General features: G+C 44.7%; 1 protein-coding gene across 1 annotated transcript in view; it reads right to left on the bottom strand.

Annotated features, from left to right (window-relative positions):
- Positions 1-20,083, bottom strand: part of KREMEN1 (kringle containing transmembrane protein 1) — a 55,086-nt gene that overhangs the window by 25,243 nt on the left and 9,760 nt on the right. The window contains exons 2-3 of the mRNA XM_080649651.1: positions 13,637-13,799; positions 9,959-10,050 (exon numbers count right to left, since the gene is read on the bottom strand). Of these exons, the coding sequence (XP_080505777.1) occupies positions 9,959-10,050; positions 13,637-13,799 (255 nt within the window). The remainder of the gene's footprint in view (positions 1-9,958; positions 10,051-13,636; positions 13,800-20,083) is intronic.

Raw genomic sequence — 20,083 nt, 5'->3', positions numbered from 1 at the left:
GATCTGGGACATTTAAGAAACTAAAAGCGCCCTAGCTGGTTTGGCTCAGTGGACAGAGCGTCAGCCTGCGGACTGAAAGGTCCCGGGTTCGATTCCAGTCAAGGGCACATGCCTGGGCGGTGGGCTCGGTTCCCAGTAGGGGGCCTGCAGGAGGCAGTGGGTCAATGATTCTCTCTCATCAATGATGTTTCTCTCTCTCTTTCCTTCTCCCTTCCTCTCTGAAATCAATAAAATATATTTAAAAAAAAAAGAAAGAAAGAAACTAAAAGCAAAGTTTTTGTCCAATGTTTTAGAAAACTCTTTCCTGGGTCTACAAAATATCTATTATTTTTTTCTTATAAGTAAAATCTGTTTCTTCAGAAATGATGCAGTGACGCTGCTTATTTTAAATATCATTTAACCTTGTGTGGCAGAGCCCATCTCCTGCCCCAGGCACTCAGCATTGGTGCCTCGGTGGCAGATTTCTTCCTTCTGTGGTAGGCAGTTAGACAGACATGAGCAGAGCAAGGAAGATAGACCAAGTACAGAAGGTCAACAGGGCGCAAAGCCCTGGGTGCCAACAACAGGCAAATCTGGGAAAACAAGAACCTCACTCCCAGGGTAACCTTTTCTCCCCTAGCATCTCACTGGTCATTCAGTTTGGACCCTTCCATGACCTTTCCTCCCCTGGCATGTCGCTAGTCATGTGGTAGACCCCCTTGGAGAAGGAACAAGGAGCCAAAGAGTGGCCTCATGCGCGTCCCACGTGGGCCCCTGCATGACCACTCCCTTGAGCATTAACCCCTGGAGATGATGTGTAGGCCTCAGTAGTGTTTCAGCTTGAAGCCAAGAAAAGCAGCAAAACCAGACAAGTGATGCCTCTTTGACTAATGACCCCCTGCCCTGGCCAACCAATCAGTGCAGACCACTACCCTGAAAGGACTCACCTGGAAAGCTGATGAATATTCTACTGAGATCCTCTCCTGGGACTTCCCCTAAAATCCCCACCCTTTGGACCAGGACCCAGTGCGCTCAGCTCAGGAGCACCCTCATGCCTTTCCCCTCCCCCTCTTCTGCTCCCCAGGCTCTTCACCTTTCTCTTTCCTAAGCTCCAAGAGCCCTCTTTTTGCCTCTGTAATTTGTTTCCCGAGCCCATTTCTTCTATCTCTGTGACTCTCTAAATAAACTTTCTCTTATAGTTGGAGTCTTAGTTCTGAATTCTTTCCCAGCCAGACCTCAAGTACTGATGTTGCTGAACCAAGGTTTGGTCTGACCCCAGTGGCCAAACACCAGATGCCACTCTCACCTCCAACACTTCCATGGGGACAAGGACTAAGTACACACACGATTCTGCTGCTTGAGTCCTATAAGGGGACCAATCATTTAGAATACTTCCATCAGAGAATCAATGGGGTAAGTGTAGATACATCCACACGCTCAGCCTGCGACCATGAGCATACCCATCCTGTCCATCTAAAGCCATTCCAAATCTGCCACCTGCCATCTTGGTCCAAGTTCTATAACAATACGGCCCCCTTACCTCTATACATTTATTTCTCAACTCTCCTTTCAGTCACTCTGAATCTTCAAGCAGCCCCCACATGTGTCTCTGAGTCTATAATAACTCACCCAAATCAATAAGTAAACAGCCTTTTCTCCTCTATGAAATTTTAACTGTAGGGGAAGGAGTAAGAGTTCCTAAGGATCCTGACTCCACGGATGTGTCACAGCAGTAGTTCTCTTCCGGTGGTAGTTCCTCTCCGAGATGTAATTTCTGGTTATTTAATGCGGTAGACAGTCTCCAAAGGAGGCTCTAATAATCCGCCTCCCCCCGCCCCCCGCCCATACATGCGTGTCATTCCCTACTTAAATAGTTGGAATCAGTTTCACCTACTTGTGAGTCTAAGCTGGCCTTTTAACTTCCTTTGATCAATAAAATCAGAGGTGGACTTCTGAGTTCATGCCTTGAGAGGACAGGCAGCTTCTGCTTCCTCTTCCTTGGAAGAAGCCACCACGGAAGAGGTCTGACTACGCTGCGGAAAAGCATGGTCACCCAGGGAGAATCCTGAAGCCATCCTGAATGTCCTGGCCCCAGCAGAGCACCCAGCTGAATGCAGCCACCTGATGGGACCCGTAGGAGAGTAGCAGAGGAACAGCCTGGCCGAAACGCAGCCAACCCACAGAGTCAGGAGAAATGATAAGCTGCTGTTGTTTTAGGCCACTAGGGTGTGGGGGTGGCTTGTTAGGCAGTAACGGACACCTTACTTGAAAAAAGGTCAGTCCAAGTTCAAGAGCAATGATACAGCTGCGTCTCTGGGAAGAAGAGCTCAGTTTGTTGACTTGAACTTTTTTCGCAGGGACACCACAAATACCCCAGGCAACGAACCACAGGGTCATCTCTTACTTTTTCTGCTGTTTCATCCCTTATATATTGCACTTGTCATCAAGTTCAGTCTTCTTCCTAAATGCATCTTGGATTTAACCCTTCCTGACTTATCTCACTGCTGCTATCATTGCTCAGGCCCCTATCCCCTGGATTTAGAAATCTATACCCATCCTCTCTTCCCCAAACTGCCTTCCCCTGATCCACCCTATAAATGTACTCTGGGCTCATCTTCCTAAACTAGGGCTTTCCGTATGTCAGTTTCCCTCGAGTGAACTCTGACCTTCGAGGTCTGATCTGGTTCCTCTCTGTCCACTCTTCTACTTGGGCAGCTCGGTTCCCAACCCACAGCACACCAATCCTGTGACCTTCCTCCAAGTCTCCGTCAGGCTCTGTCTGCCCCTTCCAGCTCCATCTGCCTTTCTCCAGGAGGACGCCTCCAATTTCCACCACCCATCCTGGCCCTCTCATCTTCAAAAACTCACAGCACACTAACTCATAATTCAAACTTATTTATATAACCGGTGGGCTGGTGTCCAATTTTCTCCTATGTTTATAACTCAGATTCCTAATTACATCATAAGATTGAGGGCAGGGACTATTTCTTATGTTTACATATATTCCTTACAGGCAAGTGCTGGTGTAAAGATGTTCAGTAAAATCATCCTTAATGATCTACATGAGTTTCCCTTTTTAAGTGATTAGTATGCTTTAAACAACTGCTTTAGAACATCTTAGAAATACATTATATATCTGTCACTGAGGAAAATGTCCATTTGGTTCAGAAAGCCTATGCTTTTTAACAGAAAGCTAAACAATGTCCACTGCCAAAAACAAAGACTAATTGAGTAGATGCCATATCTGAAAGCATAAAACGGCATTGTAGGGACAAATGCAGGACCTCTCGTGTTCCCTGAGTGCAATGCCACCACAGAGGCTGAGGCGCGCTCCTGAGTCCCCAGGTTAGTCAGGTATAAAAGGAATGGACAGAAATAGCACGCAGGTTAGGAATGACCTATTTAGGCTGACACATGCCAGTGGGAGTCTCTCTTTGGGGGAAGGCAGAGGCCACCACAATACCTGCCAGTACTTCCAGGCCTACCATGTGCTGAAATCTGAGGATTGTGTATATTTTACTCATTAATCTTCAAAACAACCCTGGAAGGCATGGGTGAAGAAACCAAGGTTCAGGGGAGAGTCGTTTTGCCATAAACTATTAAATGAGTAGTGATTCAAACCTAAGCTGGTGTGACTCTCAAGTCCATACACTTTTTACTAGTTTTCGTTTTCTTTCTTATTGGAAGACACATGATTTCACATCATCAAGAATACTTGTGAGCACCTGGTATGGCCTCCACTGTGCTAGGTGTTGTGGAAAATTGTTAATATGGCTTGACGGGGGAAAGCCCCCATAAATTCCATCAACACCCCTCCATAAATAACATGCAACCCAAGTAAAATGAGGGTGCCTGCTATGTAAATACAGCTTTAAAAGAAATCCTTCAGTCTCCCTTTCTGTCTTAAGCCTCTCCTTCACAGAAATTCCAGAGCTACCCCGATCCTATCTTTGAAAAATTTAGTCTAGTTGGGAAAACAAAACTACTCTTATAAAGCAAGAATAAACAACAACAAAACAAACAAACAGGATTCTGACAATGCTAACTTGGGCAGTCTAAAGGGTTCAATTAAAAACATTATGTAATTGTAATAGAAAGAGAGAAGAGGTGAAAAAAATTAGTATGCATAATTTGTATTATTAACGTTCACTTCAATATTGCTTTGGCTATGGCCTAAGCTTGAGGTTTTGCTTTAGCTGTACGGTGTTAATGATGCACAGAGACGCTGTGTTTTTCTCAAGGTGAACTTCAGCTCATACAAGGAAGACATGGAGAGACCCTGCGGCCTGGACAAGGCTCTTGATGCAGTGTTTATGCAAAGGCTCCGACTCTGGGGAGCCCCTTCCCAGCTGAGAACAGCTGGGCTGGGAACACCCGCGGAGACAGTCCAACATTCTACAGAGCCACTCTGCTGTGCAACAAATGCTTCCTGGATACCATTGCAGCCTGCCTTACTCCTGGGGCTTGGGATTTCCCAAACCCAAAGAAGAAAAGAAAATGACTTAGAGCTAACAGCTTGAACTGCAGACCCTCTGTCGCCACTGAGTTAATCCTTTGGTTTCCACGATGTCAAAAAGGCAATCTTAATAATTCGGCATACTATCAGAATTTCAAACTCTAATTCCCAAACAATCCACAAAGAATATTCTCAGGAATGACCTCAACAGTAGCCTGGATCCATCCCAGGGTCCCTTTTTTTCACAGAAATAAAAGAAATGGGACTTTTCTCGAGTACTGGAAAGAAAGGGCACTGGTCTTGCCATTAGGAATCCTAGATTCAAATCCTGTTTGGCTCAGAGCGTAATCCTCATCAAATCACTTAACTACTTTAGCCTCATTTTCTCATTTGAACAATGGGGCATGGGTGGTTGGAAGAGGACATACCACTTGCTTCATAGGGCTGCTGAAAAAAGATAAATAAGATAATGTGAATATAAATGCTTTGTACACAGTAGGTACTCAATAATAGCTAAAATAAAAGCTAAAACATACTAAAAATCAGCGTTGACATTAAAATGCAGAAAATGCTGACAGAAACAAAACATTTCCTATAACTGAGAGACCGCCTTGACCACCACTGCCAAAGTGCCCTTGGCTTTTTACCCAAACTCTGAACATAGTTTTAAAAACTCTTAGTAGGATGACAATTGGAAGTTTTCAAATCCTGGTTTTGGGGCTGCATTTTTGTAAGGAAAAACAGACCTGTTTTAACAAAGGTCAGGGTGTTACTTAATTAAAAGGAACTTGAGCCTGTGGGGTCTCTGGCTGAGACTGACCAGAGGTCCCATATTGCCCAGGTGCTATCACTGGCATCCTGGTAGGGCTGGCCTGTGTGACTGATACAATCACTTGAGAACGTCTCACAGATTAAGAGGGAGAAGCCTTGCCCTAAATTCCTAATATGGAGACTTAAGAAACTATGGAGAAATGTCTCCTGACACTCCCCACTCTCCTCAGCCTCATCACCATTTTCCTGGGTCAAGTCCAAGCTCCGGATCCAGACCATAAGACCTCCCGTTATCTGGCCCCACCTAATTCTTCTCAGACCTCATCTCCTGCCTTCCTTCTCAGCAACACTGGCTTTACTTGGGCATTCGAGTGTGTGCGCGTGTGCACACAAACTGTTCCCTCTGCCTCCAATGTCCTCTCTGCTCCACCCAACCCTACCATCTAGAACTCAGCTACTAAAAAGCGTGGCCCTGCAGCTCCAGCATCCGGGGGCCTGTTAGAAACGGAGAGTCTCAAGTGTATCCCAGGCCTACTGAATCAGAATCTGCATCTGAGTAAGATCCCTGCTGACTGCACTACTACGTTTTCACATGGAACCTTAAAGTTGGAGAAGCCCCTCACTGAGACCCCCGTTCTTCCAGAAGCCCTCTTTGACAAGCAGTAGCCCCTGCCTCCCACCATGCCAGGGCAGCTGGCCCTCTTCAGTGCTGCCAACCTCTTGCTCGTCTCACTTGTTATAGAGTATCTTGCATATACCCATCTGTTTATGTGTCTGCCTTCAGTTCTAGACCAGGGGCTCCTCCTAGCCCAGGCTGCAGACCAATGCCATCCTTGTGTCCCCCATTTGTGTAAGGTCTAGCATACGGTTGGAGCGTAAAAAAAATTGTTATTTGTCACAGCTAATAACCTCTAGAGTCCTTGTGATTTTAAACTTCAGTAACTAAGTTTAAATAACTATCTTTAATAACTAGCTTTAACTTTAATAACTAACTTAAATAACAGTTTTAATAACCTTAAAGAATAACTAACAGCTTTATTCACCTCAATAACAAAAACTGTAATCACTAATTTTAATAACACATATTCCTGTGAGCTACATGTAAAAGTATTACAATTTAGGTTACTCTTATTACACATTTGAATCCATATATTTTGAATGCATTTAATTTTTTAATATTTAAAATACCATAAAATTTAAAAATATTATAAAATTTATATTTTGCAATGGAAACTTTGAAATATACTAGTACACAAAAGTAGGAAAGAATAATGAACCTGGCACTCTGTATCAACAAATGTCCACTTTTTTTTTTACTCTGAGATATTTTTAAAATTGATTTTTAGAGAAAGAGGAAGGGAGAGGGAGAGAAAGAAACACTGTGAGAGTGAAACATCCATTGGCTGTCTCCTGTATGACCCTCCTGCATAATGGAGCCCGTATAGAGAATCTTACCGGCAACCTTCCCATACACAGGATGACACCCAACCAACTAAGCCACAGCAGCCAGGGCCAAAGGACCACTTCGCAAAAAAAAAAAAAAAAAAAAAAATCTCATTTCATCTATTTCCCCCACCCCACCCACTCAGTTTTTGGGAGGCTGGACCATTTTAAAACAAATCCCAGATATAGTATTATTTTAACCACAAATATTTCAGTATGTATCTATAATTTAAAAGAACTTTATTGTACCTAATACAATTAACAGTGAGTCCTTAATATAATCTAATAGTCTGTATTCAAATTTTGTTAATTATTTCAAAGATGAATTTTTATAGTTGGGTTTATAGAAATCAGGTGAATGTTTGATAGTAAACAAAAAATAACTCTCAGAGATGAAAGGTAAGTTTTCATGCATGTGGCCCAAATCAGCTGTGTGTGAAGAAAATTATATTAGCTTTTAATGCCATTTTCAGGTTCCTCCCCTGACTCACAACTAGATTATCTACTTTAAAAAACAACGCTGTTATAAAGAACCGGTAAGTAAAATAGAGCAAAGCAAGAGCAATGCTGAGGTCCATACAAGCATGTCCCTCAAGCAGTGAAATAAGTGGGAATTAGAATGGTGAGGAAGGTTTTTTACAAAAGAGATATGCAAACGACAGATTTTAAGCCAAATGATTTCCCCCGCAATAGTCAAACCAGCAGATTTAGAGTGGACTCTAGAGGGATGATAAATTTGATAATGTTGGAATCTGCTTTTAAAACCCTGTATTTCTTTTGCCTGCACTAAAACCTCGGGGATTCTGAGAAACACATCGACAGAAGTGGTTTGAAGAGCAAATCCAATTACTGCAGAGTGTGCTCCTTGTAACGGTAAGTTCTGATCCGTGCTCTGTAGGTCAAGAGCACAGTTCCAATTTCTCTGTGCCCCCTTTTGAGTCACACTCCATCGCTGCCTCCCCGCTCGTTTTAGCTCTCTATGTACCACGCCGAGGGGCAGAGATTCCGGTCTTCACACAATGGCCCGCCATTCAACCACACTCTGCTTTGTCCCTAAACATTCATTCCCCCTGGCTCCTGCTGGGTCTGTTATATTCAGATATGAACTTTCCAGGAGTCTGATCATGTCACAGGCCTTTTCCTGTATGACAAGTTCAGTGCTAATCATGAATAGTGGGGCTTCACACAGAGGCTTAGTATTATTCATGAAAATTATGACTCCACATCCAGAAATAGGGCGAAACTGGCCTAAAATAGGCAGGCATGTACTCCGTTGAGTCCACTAAGGCAATTCCTAAGGTCTCTTGCTGCAAATATCACAGGAGTCTTTCTCAACTATGCTAATCAGACACACTCGATGCACAATGTTCTGCCAGACTCAAGGTTTGAGCCTCAGCTTGGTGGGGAGCCCTGGTGCCCACAAGGTGAACGTAAGGCTTTTCCAAGGCACTCCCAACCCCCTCAAACTAGGCACTGCCCAGTGCTCATTCTAAATTTCTGTAAGTCTCCCTACCCAGACCATTTCAAGGCCAGCGTTAGGAGCTTTGAGAGGGTTACCAAAGGGCCATACGGAAAGGAAATGATATTAAATTTTCCTTTTTTGGATTGAATTAGAGGGGTACTAGGTGGCTTGTACCATTTTTGCTCTAATTTTCTCTTCTGAACCTTAGTTTCAGTGACCACATTGAGTCAGCTCCCATTGGCCCAAATTACATTTTATAAATGCAAGTTGAGGATTATCTTTCTAAACAAAAGTGCCCAGATTGAAAGCCCCTCTCTGCCATTCCTGAGAGAATGACATAGGCTGGTACTAAAAGACTATCTTTGTGTCGAACAAATGGACCGAGGAAAATCTGTTTTCCTCTCCTCCTGTCCCTTTCTTCTTTACATAACTAGGGCCAAATGAGATGTTTTTCATTTTAAAAATTTGATTAAGCAGACTGAGCAAAAGACCTTTCCTCTGGTCTTTACTGTTCTCAACTTGGGGACTGAATCAAGACAAACGCATGTTGGAAGGATAGTGAAACCAGAGCCTAACTGCCAAGCAGGGTGACGTTTGGAAGTTTAACTTGTGAAAGGTGAGTTCTGGGCCTGCAGCACCAATTTAGGGGCCACCCTTTCCCCTTGAGGCATCAGAATCTGGATGGCTGCAGTGAGCATGAATGGGGGGGGGGGGTCCCAGGTTCCATGCAAACCACCATATCACTCTATATACACAGGCTCCTGACCTGAGGAAGGAGGCAGGGCAAGGAGCAGGTTTAAATAACAAGGAAGAAGCTACTCAGGTAAAATGATTATAAATGAGCTGTCCTGTTTCAGCTCTAGGAACTGAGAAACGCTGCCCCTTTGGCATATTTAAGAAGATATTATCAACACTACATTCGGAATCTCCTTATAGTACCATGTTTAGTTTTGGTTTCTGTACTTTAAATCTTCCTACAATATTTTCTACTTCGTTTTAAGGTATCTTTCTAAGGTTCTCTGCCACATCATATATTTCCTGAGGGTCAGGGTATCTTCCTGCCTTTGTATCTTGGATATCATAAACACTAACTACAGGAATAAAGGAGTGGAACAGTTAGAAAACAGGCCTCCTAGTAAAAGACTAAAGAAACTGGGATGTTTTGGATTTGTTTTTGTGGGGTTTTTTTGGTAGTAGAAAGGGACAAGTTATAAGTTTTCATAAAAACAACAGGACCTCTAAATGCTAACGTGAGGAAAAAGTCTATCCCATTGGCTTTGGAAGTAGTCTAACTAGATACTTACTGAATATCATGTTTCAGGGAACACAGCGCATTAAATACAAATAATAAGTAGTGTCATAACTTAGTTTCACTATCTTCATTCATTCTAAAAAAAAAATTCATTCACAAAAGTACAAGGTACTTTCCCTGGGCTTGCTACTGCGCTATTGTTGCCATCTCTACCCATGAGAGAATAAGCATGAGGAAACTGAGTAGAAGTAAAAATTCTGGTTGAGTTTATCCATCAAGGAAATGGGATCCCGAGGGAACCGGCATCCCCATTTCTGAAAAGCTCAACAAGAGAAGCAAAAATCCTCAGGCCAGGATGGCTTCTCCCTTCACCTGCTTCATGAAATCCAGCGACCTGAACTGCCTGCCCTCCGGCAGCAGCCTTCACTCTGCATTCTCAGTGTTCAGTGTCCTGAACCTGCAGGGGGTGCGTGAGGGTCCTGAACCTGCAGGGGGTGCGTGAGGGTCCTGAACCTGCAGGGGCTGCGTGAGGGTCCTGAACCTGCAGGGGGTGCAGGAGGGTCCTGAACCTGCAGGGGCTGCAGGAGGGTCTTACTCTGGCAAGCAGGTATCTCGCAGTACTTCCAGTAGACACCGTCCTCCTGCTCTGCCACGTAGCACCAGGGGCTCACATCTCCATCTGGGTTTCTGTTGGGGAAAAGGACATACCAGTAACATTTCTGTCACTTTAAGTCCACAGGCTCATTGCTTTTCAGTTTTACCAGAAAGGAACACTTCAGCTTCTGTTATTTTTCAGAACTGGAATATACCTCAATGCCACCTCTTATGAAGAAAATATTGGTAATACCTTCCTCCTCCAACATATATTTCAGAGGATGGGAGCAGGAGGAGGTTGGGGGGTGAGCAAAGGTGATATATATTTACACAAATTCACTACAGTGAAACCGGGACCACTGACCACTGAACAAATCATGACAAACAGCACTGTGTCAACAGGCAATTCCCAATGCTGAGAGCACTGTGCTCCCTCGTACTGTGGATGAGAACGTGAAGGACGCAAACGATCAGGATGGCGATTTGGTAATTAAGAGTCAAAAGCCCTCAAAATATGCAAATCCCCTTTACTTGGCAATTTCTCCTTTAGTACTTTATTCTAAGGAAATCTTTACTTATAAAGATGTTCACCACAGCATTTTTATAATACAAAAAAGTTAGAAACAAAAATTAAGGACTGGTTAAATAAATATGTTATAGCCATATAAAGGAATGCTAGGCAGCTCGTTAAAATGTGGTGTAGAGACACACTTTATTAATATGGAAAATTTACATATCATAGACTCCACTGACGAGCTTTCACCAGGATCAGTCTGGTCAACTTATGTTTCATAGAAATGGGTCCTTGGGGTAGTGAACACAATACAATATACAGATGATGTATTGTAGAACTGTACCCCTGAAACCGATATAATTTTATTAACCAATGTCACCTCAATAAATTCAATGTAAAAAATGGGTCCTATTCTTATCTTTAAACACGAATTTCTTAGCGAATTCTGAAGAAAACTAGGCCAAAGGGTTTCAATCAGAACCTAAAATCCTGTAATCCTGGTACCAACTCCTGATGATAACAATAATATTTTTAAAAAATTAACTTCACATTTCTAAATGAATGGCTTGGAATGAATGCCCTTCAGGGTGTTCAACTCAGAGATGCCATGACAATAACAGGCAACACTGCAGAACCAGAACAAAAAGGGGCAGGGGTTACTGGACACACAGAAAAGCCTGGCCTCTCTTCACTGCTTCCCAAGCTCCCTTTCTGTAGACTCAGAACACTGGAAACCTGACACTCTGGTTAGGCCGGAAACGGGCACAAAGACCCAACAGCCGGAGCTTTGGAGAAAACCCTATCAGGCTCGAGAGGGATCAGTCTATTGTGTGGCCCAGAAGATAAGCTGCCCTAAAGCACAAAGGGTCCTTTTATTTTTTGTGCCCAAAGGCAGGTGCCAGTGCCAATTCTGCTCTTCCCCGTCTCTCTGTCTTCCCTCTAATCCAGATAGGTCGAGCCCAGAAAAGTGCGTTCCCATCACTCGCCATCTCTCAGACATCTCAACTGTGATGGATCTGGAAACATCACACAAGACAAACAGTGTCGGATGTCAGCTGAGAAATCAAAGCAGGAGAACTTGTACAAAGCCCTGGTTTAAAAAGTATTTCACTGTCATTTTCCTCCCTCTATTCAGTGTTCAGCTTTGATGTAGTATTTGGTAAAGACCTTAGAAAAACAACTGTTTGTTATCAATGTCAAAATCATTCTGAAAAGCATCAGAATAGCTTAATAAAGAACAAGCAAATTCATCTTTGGCTTCACTGCAGTGCTAAAAACAAAAGGCCCAGACTCTCTGATGTGATAACAATCAACAATTTCAGCCTCTTTTTGAAGTGTACGCTGGGAGATCAGGTCAGGGACATTCCATCAAGTCAATGCAGGGGAGGGCTGCAGCGGCCAGGGTTGAGGAAGGCGGCCTCCCCTGGCTCTCCTAACGAATACTTACTAGTGCGTGTCTGGGAGCCTGTAGCGAGAACAGGGTGCTGATCTATGAGAAAAGATTTTTTTTTCATCTGAATGAAACCTAATTGGAAATTTCAAATTCACCTTAAAGTCAGACTTAGAAACAGGAGCTCTTCTGCGAAGACTTGCTTGATAGAAAGCAACAGAATCAGAACAAACCAGTGGCCCACTACCAAGAGATACTTTAGAACAAGAACATAAATATGTAAAAATCAAAAAAACAAACACTGGTTTCTCTTCCTAAACACTCTTCCCAACCCAACTATTCCTATGAATAGAAGAACTAGGGGAAGGGAATAAACCAGAAATGGAGTGGGGTTAAATTTTTAATTATGCAAAAAAAAATTTTAATGAACATGCATAGCTTTAAAAATAAATTGTAAGAATTACTTAATGAGCATCTGTAACTTTAACAATAAAATACAAAAGACAGCAAAATGTGAAGTAGCATTTATATAACTTGTTGCCTCTGGGAAGTGGGGCTTGGTGGGGAGAATTTGCCAGGAAAGAGGTAAAATGGGGAACTTTAAACAATATATGCTTGTTGTTTTTGAAAAAAAATTTTTTTGAAAAAACTCTTAATATTTTTATAGTAACAAACTAGAAACTAATGCAACACAACTGTGGGGAAATGGCCGGTTGGTACAAATTAGGGCAGAGGTGAAGGAAAGAGCTGAACGCCCGGGGATAATGAACATGGACCACAGGCCTGGTTACTGCAAGACAACCACAAGGGTCCTAGAGGGTTAACAAAAATACACGGAGAGGGCAAAAGGTAAACAGTGTGGCCCATGCGATGCAGGGTATAAATACGTTGGCTCAGCTGGGTCAACACGCCATGGCTGAGACGCCAACTTACTGGTGGAACCGGGGACACTGTGTAGCTCAGGAATCACGTTTCCCTGTCCCGATGGCTCAAGAGGCGGCCTTTGCACCTGTCCTAATAATAATTAAATTCAACACATTGCTGAACCATGAGTCACATTACCAGGATCTTGGGTATAAATAGCTAAAACAAAGCTATAAGCAAAAGTGCTTAGTATTTTGCTCTGGTCCCCACAGACCAGTAATTCTTTACTTGTTTTGGATCACTAACAACTGAGAATCTGATCAAAGTCATGGATCATCTCCCCAGAAAATTGCAAGGACACATTTGGAGCACCGTGGATCTAAGGTTAGGAGCTAGAGCCAGACAGGTGAAGAGCAAAGAAACACCTGTCTAGTGAAAGGAGGGGAACAGCACACATTTGATGGCTGCCGCCGCCCCTGGGAAGGTTATCCTGGTCTGGCAAAAAGCGGGATCATGCAGGGCAGCTTTATTTTCTGCTCCGAGGCAGAGGGAGGTTTGGGCCACAGGTGGTGCTTTTGCTTCACCACTACATTCACGGCAGCGTAAGAAGCTTTGCTGTCTGTGTGCCCACTGGTGGGAGGGCCAACTAAGAGAACCCTCCCAAAGAGACATGTAAGTGACCAGACAGAGAAGCAGAGCTCTGGAAACCAGTGTCAAAGCAGCCCAAGTGGAAAAGAATGGCAGAAAAAAGGTACGAGAGAGAGATTTAAAAAACAGTAACAAGAAGGCTTTCTGAGTTGGCCAAAAGGAGACAAAGACACTTTCCCTAGTTGTGAGCAAGGCTGGAAAGAGTGGAAGAGGAGACGAGATTTTTTTTTTTTTTTTTTAAGTAGAGTGTGGCTTCATCTTACCTGCAATAGTTATGCTCGCCCAGGCCCCCTTCCCCATTGGGGTAATTCAGAGTGTTGTATGGATGCTGGAAAGTCTCGTTCCAGAACAGACATGGCTTCCCGCCCTGGAGTGCCGTCCAGTTCTGCGTCCCCCTGTAATCTGCGCCATTGGTTGTGAAACATTCTAGGAGAAAGAAAAGACAGAGCAAACTAATTTCTTGGCAACATCTATGGTCTCCTCCCTCTCTGGTTGATGTTTTGCTTTGTTTGGACCAAGTTAGAAATGGATAGTGTCTTGCTAGGTCCTGGACACAGCAAGATTAACATCGCTGGGGCTGAGTGAATCTGAATCGAGGTACCCTCCAAATGCTCCGCTCATCTTGGCACTGGTTTGTCTACATACACTGGAACATTTCCCCTTAAAGTATACAGATTCCAACTAAGATGTAAACAGGGAGTTTAAATGTACTGAAGCCCATGAAGTGAACCGGGAAACCCCCAAGTCTGGGAACAGTTGGTAACAGCCCTCCACGAGGAATTCTGGGTGCTCGGAGGGGGTCACGGCTCTCGCCAGTGTCTCTGTGTGGTAACTAGAACCAGGTCACCAGCTGTAACTGAGCTCTCCCCTACAGTCTGAAAGGCTGCACTGACACTTGGGTTTAATAAGACCATCGGATACAGCAACGCTTTGGAATCCCAATCACACAAGTCTGGGAATGACTCACATTCCCTGGTAATGAAGAACAGTCCTCCCCACACTGTTTGAGATAGAAGTGCAACAAAATAGTCAACAGCAGGGAGGAAGGGCCGAGCTGGCATTTTCTCTCACCTGTTTCTGAAATTCCTTCAAGACACACTGAACATGGTCTCGGGTCTACTTTGTGAAATGGCAAAATCCTTGCAGGTGCAACAATGTGCTTCTGAATAAAATCTGCTTCTCAGACTTTTTTTGGGGGTCGGGGATGGGAATGAGGCTGATAGGATTTCCCCCCACATATTGCATGCATTAAATTCACAGAGGTTCATGAGAAAGGCACAGTACAAAGAGCAATTTTTAAAAATTAGCTTAGTTGAAACTGACAGATAGAAACACTTCAAACACTTCTTTAAGATGTATCACTAGGAACCTGACAATCTGGGGGAGTCCCACTACCATTCTGAGCTTTATTTCTTCCCCTCCCCTGACATGCACTGACCTATGACTTCCGATGTGAAGGACTCCTGTTGCAGTGCATGTGCCTGCTCCAGCCTACGCATGTGCACAACGTGAGCACATCTATATTCTAGAAGGCATTTCTTTTACTGTTTAAAAATCTCTCTTCCTGTACCCCTTCTGTGTTTTGTCGGGGATAGCACGGCTTTATGGAGAGCCAAAACAATCTGGCATTCCGGCTGCACAGAACACTCGAGTAATTTATTGTGTTTGTTGCGACATTCATATGTTATGATGTGTGACTCTTCATGTAGCACAACAACCAAACCCTCAACCAGAGTCTGCAAAAATACAAAAGTTCAAAGGTAATTGAAGGAGGCAGCTCAGTGTAGCATAAAATGCAATGAACCAAGGAACTAAGCCCTGGCTTCTCGTCCTGGACCTGCTGCTGACCAGCTGTGCGACCTTGGACAAATCGCCATCATCCACATCCCCACTAATGCGTACAGAGCGTTTTACCGTGTGCCAAGCTCTGTTCTAAGTGCTATACAAATATCAGCTCACCACCAAGCCAGTGGGGCGGCTCCTTACTACTGCCATTTTACAGATGGGGCAACTGGGGCACTCACCACACCCCATACTGCCTCGAGTGGAACCCCCTCAGCATCGTCATTTTCCCCATCCTCTCCCTCACACCACCTCCCACTCATCAGCAAAGCCTGCTGACTTTCTTAAACTATATGCCCTGAAACCTACCCCCTCCCCTGCGTCTTGGGTGCCATCCCTTTAGTCCCGTTCACCATCAGAGGACAGTACAGCCTTGTTCAGGTCTCACTGCTTCCACTTTTGGGCTTCTGCAACCCATTCTCCATGCAGTGCTCCAAGTTCTCAGGAAGACACAGCACTGGGAACAAAACCCAAACCTTCGACCTTGTGTGCAAAGCTTCCGGGACATGGCCCGGGCCTCCCTCCTGCTACACCCCCAAGCTCTTCCCCTGGTCACTTGCTGTGCACCAGCCACATTGGTCTACTTTTAATTTCGTCAACACACCACATTACGTCCTGCTGAAATTTTATTCCCCTAATGCCTGCCGCCATGACACTAGATGTTACCTCCTCAGAAAACCCTTCCCCAACATCACCACTCCTTTCTTCTGCCCTTAGTTTGTTTGCTGGAGAAAAAGAGAGAGGGGGAGAGTGAGGCTGTGTGCAGGGGTGTGTATATCACACCAGAGCCCCCCGCCAAGCGTTAGAGAGAGACCTGGGAACCTGTATTTCTATAAAGCTGCCCAGGTGATTCTTTTAAGTAATCAGGTTTGAAAACCACTAGACTAGATGATTCTAAGAACATCAAGCCAATCTTTGCCAATTACTAGGATTTTAATTGCTGTGTGTTATTACATCTTCTTCTCCTATGAGCGGTTGAGGAGTGGCCCAGGAGCCAGAAATGCAGGCCTTAGCAATAGACAGCAGCCTGTAGGGCGGTGGGGTCAGTGTTCCCAGAGGCTCAGATGACTTGATTTGTAACACAAAGAGTGTGGCAGCCACCCACACAGGTGTGGATCCTCATGAATGGGGATGCGGTGGCACCTGAGAGAGGGAATGGGAAAGTGCACACTTGTCTGCTTTGTCCTGCTCTCCTTACACTAGGGAAACTGAGGCAGTGTACGAGACGGTCTGATTATCTTTCGAACAGACTTGCCCAGGGCATGTCGATTATAAAAAAGGGCAAGAAAAACAAACTTGAGTAATCTAGATCAAAGTTATGTGTGCATCTTGATTTCATCAGAATACTAGGGTGTGGTACTAGATAATGAGGACCCTGCCTCCCTTACTTTCTACTGCTATGAAACTGACATAAGCTTTGGCTAGACGAGCCAGGAGTAGCTGAAACCAAAAAACAAAATAAAGTATCACATGGCCAGCTACATATTTATGCATTTGGTGAAAGAGAATGAGCAAGGGCAATAGATCTAATCTCTAGGGTGTTATTCATTAATTCATCCAACAAATATAGATTCAACACCTACTATGTGCCTGGCACTGCTCACAGCACGGGGAAGGCAGTGGTACCCAACTTTCTCTCACCCCAACACAGCTGAGGCTCTAAGATACTCTCCTGTCTTTCATAATGGCTCCCCAGGAGCCGTGAGCCCCATGACTGTATCGAGGAAGGTTATCAGGTCTAGACTAGAGAAAGGACCATTTCAGGAAGCATAGGGGTCCTCTACACACGTAGCACATGATGAGTTTCACTGGAATACAGAGGAAGTGACACGTTAAGTGGCTTACACTGTGTGGTTTCAGGAAACCACCTGGACATTTTGAGCCTCAGTTTCTTCCCCTGTGAAATGAGGGGATTTGAACTACATGGTCTCAATGTCTCTTCATTCAAACTCTAATTTCACACAAATTCTAACAAAATAGTATGGAGCTTCAAAAGTCTGGGGTGATGTGACTAAAACGGATTGAGAGCTCAAAATCTCTTCCAGGCTTAAAATCCTCTAATTCTACATGTTTCTCTAATGGAAGTGAGAATTCCATGGTAAAAAACTCACCTCCCAGGTGGGCTCTCCCTCTGAAAAGGCACCTAAGCACTCTTTTTGCTTAGAAGGAACTCCTTCTTCAACAAATAAATTTCAAGGAAAAAAGAAAAAGAGGGGAAACCTGTAGACTCAAGAGACATCACCTGAACATCGCTTAGATCATGATTTGAACTATAAAACACACTGATGAGACAACCAGGGGAATTTGAACATTGACTGGCTAGATGTTTGATAACATCAAGGAATTATTTCTAATTTTTCTAGGTGTAATAAGGGTAATAGTACCATTACTGTGTTTTTGAAAAGAGTTTTAGGGATACATACTGAAATATTTACAGATGAGATTATATATAAGACTAGTGGCCCAGTGCACAAAATTCGTACACATTAAAAGGGGATTAATTAGAGGAAATAATTTAATATTGGAAAGAAAATTAGTAAAATGTATATGAAAACCTTCCTCCTGTCAGAGTCTGGGGTGCACCAGAGTCCCGCCCACCCACATGTGCCTCAAAGTTGTGTGAGACCCAGACCCGGCTGGCCCCCACCACCATTGGGCTAGATCCAGACCTGGCCAGTCCCACCTTTGTCAAGCCCCACTGGGCAGGGGACGTAGCCTCAGGTCCCCTGGCCCGGCGCCAGGACGGGGGGCATGGCCTGAGGTCCCCCAGCCCAGACCAGGGTGGGAGGGCGTGCCTTGAGGTCCCCCGTCAAGCTCCGCCACGTGTGGGACATGGCCTGAGATCCCCTGTCAAGCCCTGCTGGGTGGGGGGCATGGCCTGAGGTCCCCCATCAAGCCCCGCCAGGTGGGGGTGGTGCAGCCTCAGGTCCCCCGGCCTGGCACCGGGAAGGGGCAACAGCCTCAGGTCCCCTGTCAAGCCCCATTGGCAAGGGGGTGCAGCCTCAGGTCCCCCCTGGGCAGTGGGCACGGCCTGAGTTCCCCCAACCCAGCACTGGGGGTGCACCTTAAGGTCCCCTGTCATGCCCCGCCAGGCATTGGGACACAGCCTCAGGTCCCCTGGCTTGGTGCTGGGGCGGGGGGTGCAGCCTGAGGTCCCCCGGCCTGGTGCCAGGGTGGGGGGCGCGGCCTGAAGTCCCGTCAAGCCCCACCTGGTGGGGGGCATGGCCTGAGGTCCCCCGGTCTGGCGCTAGGGCCGGGGGAGTAGCCTGTGGTCCCCTAGCCCAGCACCAGGACGGGAAGCGCACCTTGAGGTCCCCTGTCAAGCCCTGCTGGTTGGGGGGCGCAGCCTGAGGTCCCCTGTCAAGCCCCACGGGGGCTGGGGATGGCGTAGCCTCAGGTCCCTGCTGATTGCTTGTTAAGGCTCCTTATGGGAACTTGGCCTCAGCTGTGGGTGCAGCCATCTTTGTGATGGAGTGATGGTTAATTAGCATATTCCCTCTTTATTAGATAGGAGGATTTGTTACAAAATATTCTACTTGAAGGAATGAAAGGGATACAAATAAAATAATATTGGCCATGGATAATCATCATGGACGCTGAGAGATGGATACATGAGATTACCTTACACTCTTCTATTTTTGAATATGTTCTAAATTTCCCATAATAAACATATTTAAAGGACATCTTGAAAATGGTTATTGACATGTTGTTTTACAATTTACTACCTTAGTTTCTCTTTTTAAAATTGATTTGAGAGAGAGAGAGAGGAAGGGGTAGGGAGAGGGAGAGAGAGGAACATTGATCAGATTCGACTGCCTTCTGCAGGCCCCCTACTGGGGACATGGAGCCTGCAACCCGGAGGCACCTGCCCTGATGGGGAATCAAACCAGCAACCTTTTGGTGCATGCGATGACGCTCAACTAAGTGAGCCACACTGGCCAGGGCTGCCTTACTTTCTTTCCAAGAACTAAACAAACTCAGTCAGTCATAAATTCAGTCATCTAGAAGCAAGATAGACATTCACATACCATGTCCTTGGACTACATATTAACAGTTCAAATGACCATAGACCATGCTGTACTTTTGCCCAAAGATTATTACAAAAATAATCACTGTAATTTTTAAGTTGCCAGTAGTTTCTTCATTAAAATACCTTTTAGGTCTTCTTTTCATTCAAGAAAACAGTGTCATTCATAACAGTAACAGGAAAAAGGCCATGCTTCTCAAAGTTATTTTAACTAAAAATTTATACTTTTGGCCCTGGCAGGTGTGGCTCAGTTGGTTGGATACTGTCTCAGGTACCAAGGGGTTGCCAGTTCGATTCCTGGTCAGGGTACATGCCCAGGTTTTGGGCTCAGTCTCCAGTGGGGGACATGCAGGAGGCAGCTGATGGATGTGTCATTCGCACGTCGATGTTTCTTGCTCCCTCTCTTTTCCTCCCTCTCAAAAAATCTTTAAAAAACATACTTTGGAAGAGAACTCAAGGTTTATCTCTTTGAATCTACAGTTTACTCATCTCTACTAACAGATGAAATATTTAATTACTTAAATGGCTATTCCAAGAAAAACTGAACCAACGCTAAGCATAAAACCAGAGGTTTAAAATCAGAAGGCCCATGAAAACACTTCAGATAGGGGTGCTTATTATTTGTTATATAAAAATTTGAAAAACACAATTATCAAGGCAGAGAGGCCCAGAGTGCAGTGCTGCTTGGGTACCATTCTTTTCTCATCTGGCTCTCACCTTGAATATGCTTCACTTCCACCCAGGCAGACCCACAGGACACGGTCATCACTGTCAAGAGCAAGTGGATTTGCCAGGGATAGTGACCATGAATATGCAGTAGTACTTGAGGAACTTATGGCTA

Source organism: Plecotus auritus, assembly GCF_963455305.1.
Source record: "Plecotus auritus genome assembly, chromosome: 13".
Classification (NCBI taxonomy): domain Eukaryota; kingdom Metazoa; phylum Chordata; class Mammalia; order Chiroptera; family Vespertilionidae; genus Plecotus; species Plecotus auritus.
Note: the sequence above shows the minus strand (reverse complement) of the source record. Positions and strands in the feature narration are given on the sequence as shown.